The following is a 2,782-nucleotide window of genomic DNA, read 5'->3' as shown; positions in this document are numbered from 1 at the left end:
TTGTAGTCTTCTTTGTCCTCACGGTCAAATCTTTTTCAGGAGGCACTTACCTCCATTCTGATCAAATTTCCACAGCAATTTCGGGTAGCTGGCGTGAATAGATTCGACTCCGCTCGCAGTATGAGTGACCGGCTTTTTCTGATGATAAGCCGAACGGAATTGAATGATTAAGGATGAACCATTTACTGTGTAAATGTTGATCGGTCGATCTTGATTAATCGTTGCGAATATTAATGATCATTTCATACCTTAGGGTAGTGGAAGATAAGAAATTGTGGATGTTGATGGTTTTCGAGTTGTTGCGAGTTAGGGTTACGCTCCACATGGGAAAGCAATAAAATCGCCTCTCGGATTTTTTTCGAGCTTGATGAAGGGTATAAAGCTATCTAGAGCGGGATGGATGACTTAGGACTAAAAGTAAGTTCTCCGGATTGATATATCGTATTATGAAAGGCATTCACTCATAGTGCTCGTTACGCCTCTCAAAAAAAAAAAAAAATGCCTGACATGGACCCACGTGCAAGATCCAAAGAGTCGCCGGAGGTGAAACTTAGTAAGAAAATCAATTCCTTTTGTGGCCCCAATTCCAAATTAATTTTGTCAAGAAAGAGTTTGCGCGAGGCTTGAGGTCGTTTTGAAGGGTAAACATTGCTGGCGTGCTTGTCAGGCACTGTACACGTGAACAGAAACGACGTCGTTCCTTTAAAAGTCGTGTTTTATTTTGCAATAATGGTAGTGGGAATATTAATTATTCTCTGTGCTAAAACGCTACTTCTCGCACAAGAAACATTGAGGAGTTAAACGCTAAAAACGACGGCGTTTCTTCGTATCTCACCACCCCTGCAAGTAAGATCTTCCCTCGCGAGCTGGCTTGCGCGTGTCACGCCTGCATCGCTTTCCACTGGCACGACGACGTACAAGAGATTCTACGAAGAAATCGCCGGTAAGGTTATCTTCACCGCCCCATTCGTACTCGCAACTCGCGATTGAATGTAGCAATTTGTTGCCGGTTTCATCCAGTCTCATCCCCGCTTCTGTTGATTTAGATCCTAATTCCTTTTCGTCGTCGCTAGGGTTTTTGGTGATTTTACTTGTCCGGAAGTGAGCGCAGAATCTGAAAATTTCGATTTGGCAAATGTTGGGCAGGTTGATTTCTGTGGGCTTGTGGGTTCCAGATGGCGGCCGAGCCGAAAGCGGTGACGGAGGACGCGAAGAACGATTTGTTCGAGGACGACGATGAGTTCGAAGAGTTTGAGATCAACGAAGGTGCGATTCGTCTTATTTTCCTCGAATGGGACCTGAAACAGTACCGAATGAGCAAAAGCTTCTGTGAAACCTACGTTGTTTGGTTTCCTTATGTGAAGTCTCGTCTGGAAAATTTTGTACTTTCTTTCTGTTAGGGATCAGAATTTGGCCACTTAGTCATTCGTCGACTTCTCGTCACATGCGCGAATCTAGGATTCTTACCTAGGCCTTTCTTCGGCAGAAATAGTATCTGTCAGCTACTGGTTTCTCGATTCCGGGCATCGTTTGTCTGCTGAATCAATACTGGTGAGGCGGTTGGGTGAATCAGTCTAAGGAATGTTGAGCGCTTATAGGAGTTGGCTCTATGTTTTGCGATATGGCTGGACCGATTTGTTTCTGTTGTCCTGTTTCTTTGCTGTGAATGCATTTCTTCTGGTGGTACCGCTAGGTAATACATGCTATTTACAAGAATCTGAGCTTCCATGGAAGAGCATTGCTTCTTGATTATTGATAAAAGAGATTAGAGAGCTGGCTAGACAAAATAGCAGCATGGAAGAATTAGGAAATTCCAGCGTGAGATGCGGCTATGATTTTCCTTGCCTTATTAGTTTTCCAAGGCAGATGCTTGGTTCCTAATCTGGCGTTCTCTGTCTTGCCAGTCTTGTTGTTCTGTGTCATACCACTCATGGACAAGCTCTGTATCTCCATAGTATCTTTCACATACAAAAATTATGCTGGCGGCATGTCGATAGAATTGTCATGCTTGTAGGGTTCTTTGCTTGCTTGCTTGCTTCTTATGTGCCTTATTCTGAGAATTTAGATCGTTGGTAATCTTAGCGTGTCATTGTTCTTATAGTGTCAAGAGGGTTTCACTTCGTCTAACCATTGGGAAGGCCAATGTATTCTGAAAACTTGTCCCAGTCGTTCTTCTTGGATAGAGATGTTTTTTTATTTTCCTCCTCTGTTTTTTGAAATGAATCTTCACGGCAGAGTGGGACGCTCTGGAAGAGGTAATAGAAGCGCCCCAGCAGTGGGAGGATGATTGGGATGATGACGATGTGAACGATGATTTTTCTCTGCAGCTAAGGAGAGAGCTGGAAAATGCTGCCAAGAGCTGAAGATTGACCTAGGAATTCTTGATTGTCGTTCGTAGTTCAAGGTATTGGTTTGGTAATCATTGTCTACTTCGCAAAACAAGCTTTGTACCTTCGCGTGTTTAACTGGAAACTTCTGCATCCCTTCTTGTTAAGAGATTGAAATTCTGAATGTTAGCTCTTTTTGCTGCTCTCTCCACCCTCCTCCCCTTGCTAATTCACTTGGAAATGCAAGTACAGAAAAAGGAAAAATACCGCTAAGAGTTGGAAGGTAATTCTGCTAAGTGGTATGGAATGACCGAGCAACATGTACTTTCTTCGTTCCACAAAATAGTTTTGTTGGCTATCTTGCTAAGGCGGCATAATTGTCTAGCAAATTTAGCAAATTCGTAGGGAATTCTTTCCCATTGTTATATGGATTCTTCGAATACAAGGACTTATCG

General features: G+C 43.0%; 1 protein-coding gene across 2 annotated transcripts; it reads left to right on the top strand.

Moving 5' to 3' along the window:
- The first annotated feature begins 862 nt into the window (after nt 1-862).
- LOC115734780 (protein DELETION OF SUV3 SUPPRESSOR 1(I)-like) lies at nt 863-2,511 on the top strand. 2 transcript variants are annotated; one of them, XM_030665704.2, is made up of 3 exons: nt 863-943; nt 1,147-1,266; nt 2,236-2,511. In XM_030665704.2, the coding sequence occupies exons 2-3, from the start codon at nt 1,176-1,178 to the stop codon at nt 2,361-2,363; spliced, it is 219 nt and encodes a 72-aa protein (XP_030521564.1). In that variant the 5' UTR covers nt 863-943; nt 1,147-1,175; the 3' UTR covers nt 2,364-2,511. The 2 variants fall into 2 exon arrangements, with proteins under 2 accessions (XP_030521564.1, XP_030521563.1); XM_030665703.2 differs by having other exon boundaries at nt 869-948.
- Nucleotides 2,512-2,782: the final 271 nt, after the last annotated feature.

The sequence above is a fragment of the Rhodamnia argentea genome, chromosome 7, assembly GCF_020921035.1.
Source record: "Rhodamnia argentea isolate NSW1041297 chromosome 7, ASM2092103v1, whole genome shotgun sequence".
NCBI lineage: Eukaryota > Viridiplantae > Streptophyta > Magnoliopsida > Myrtales > Myrtaceae > Rhodamnia > Rhodamnia argentea.
The sequence above is the reverse complement of the archived record's forward strand: the minus strand, read 5'-3'. Positions and strand labels throughout refer to the sequence as shown.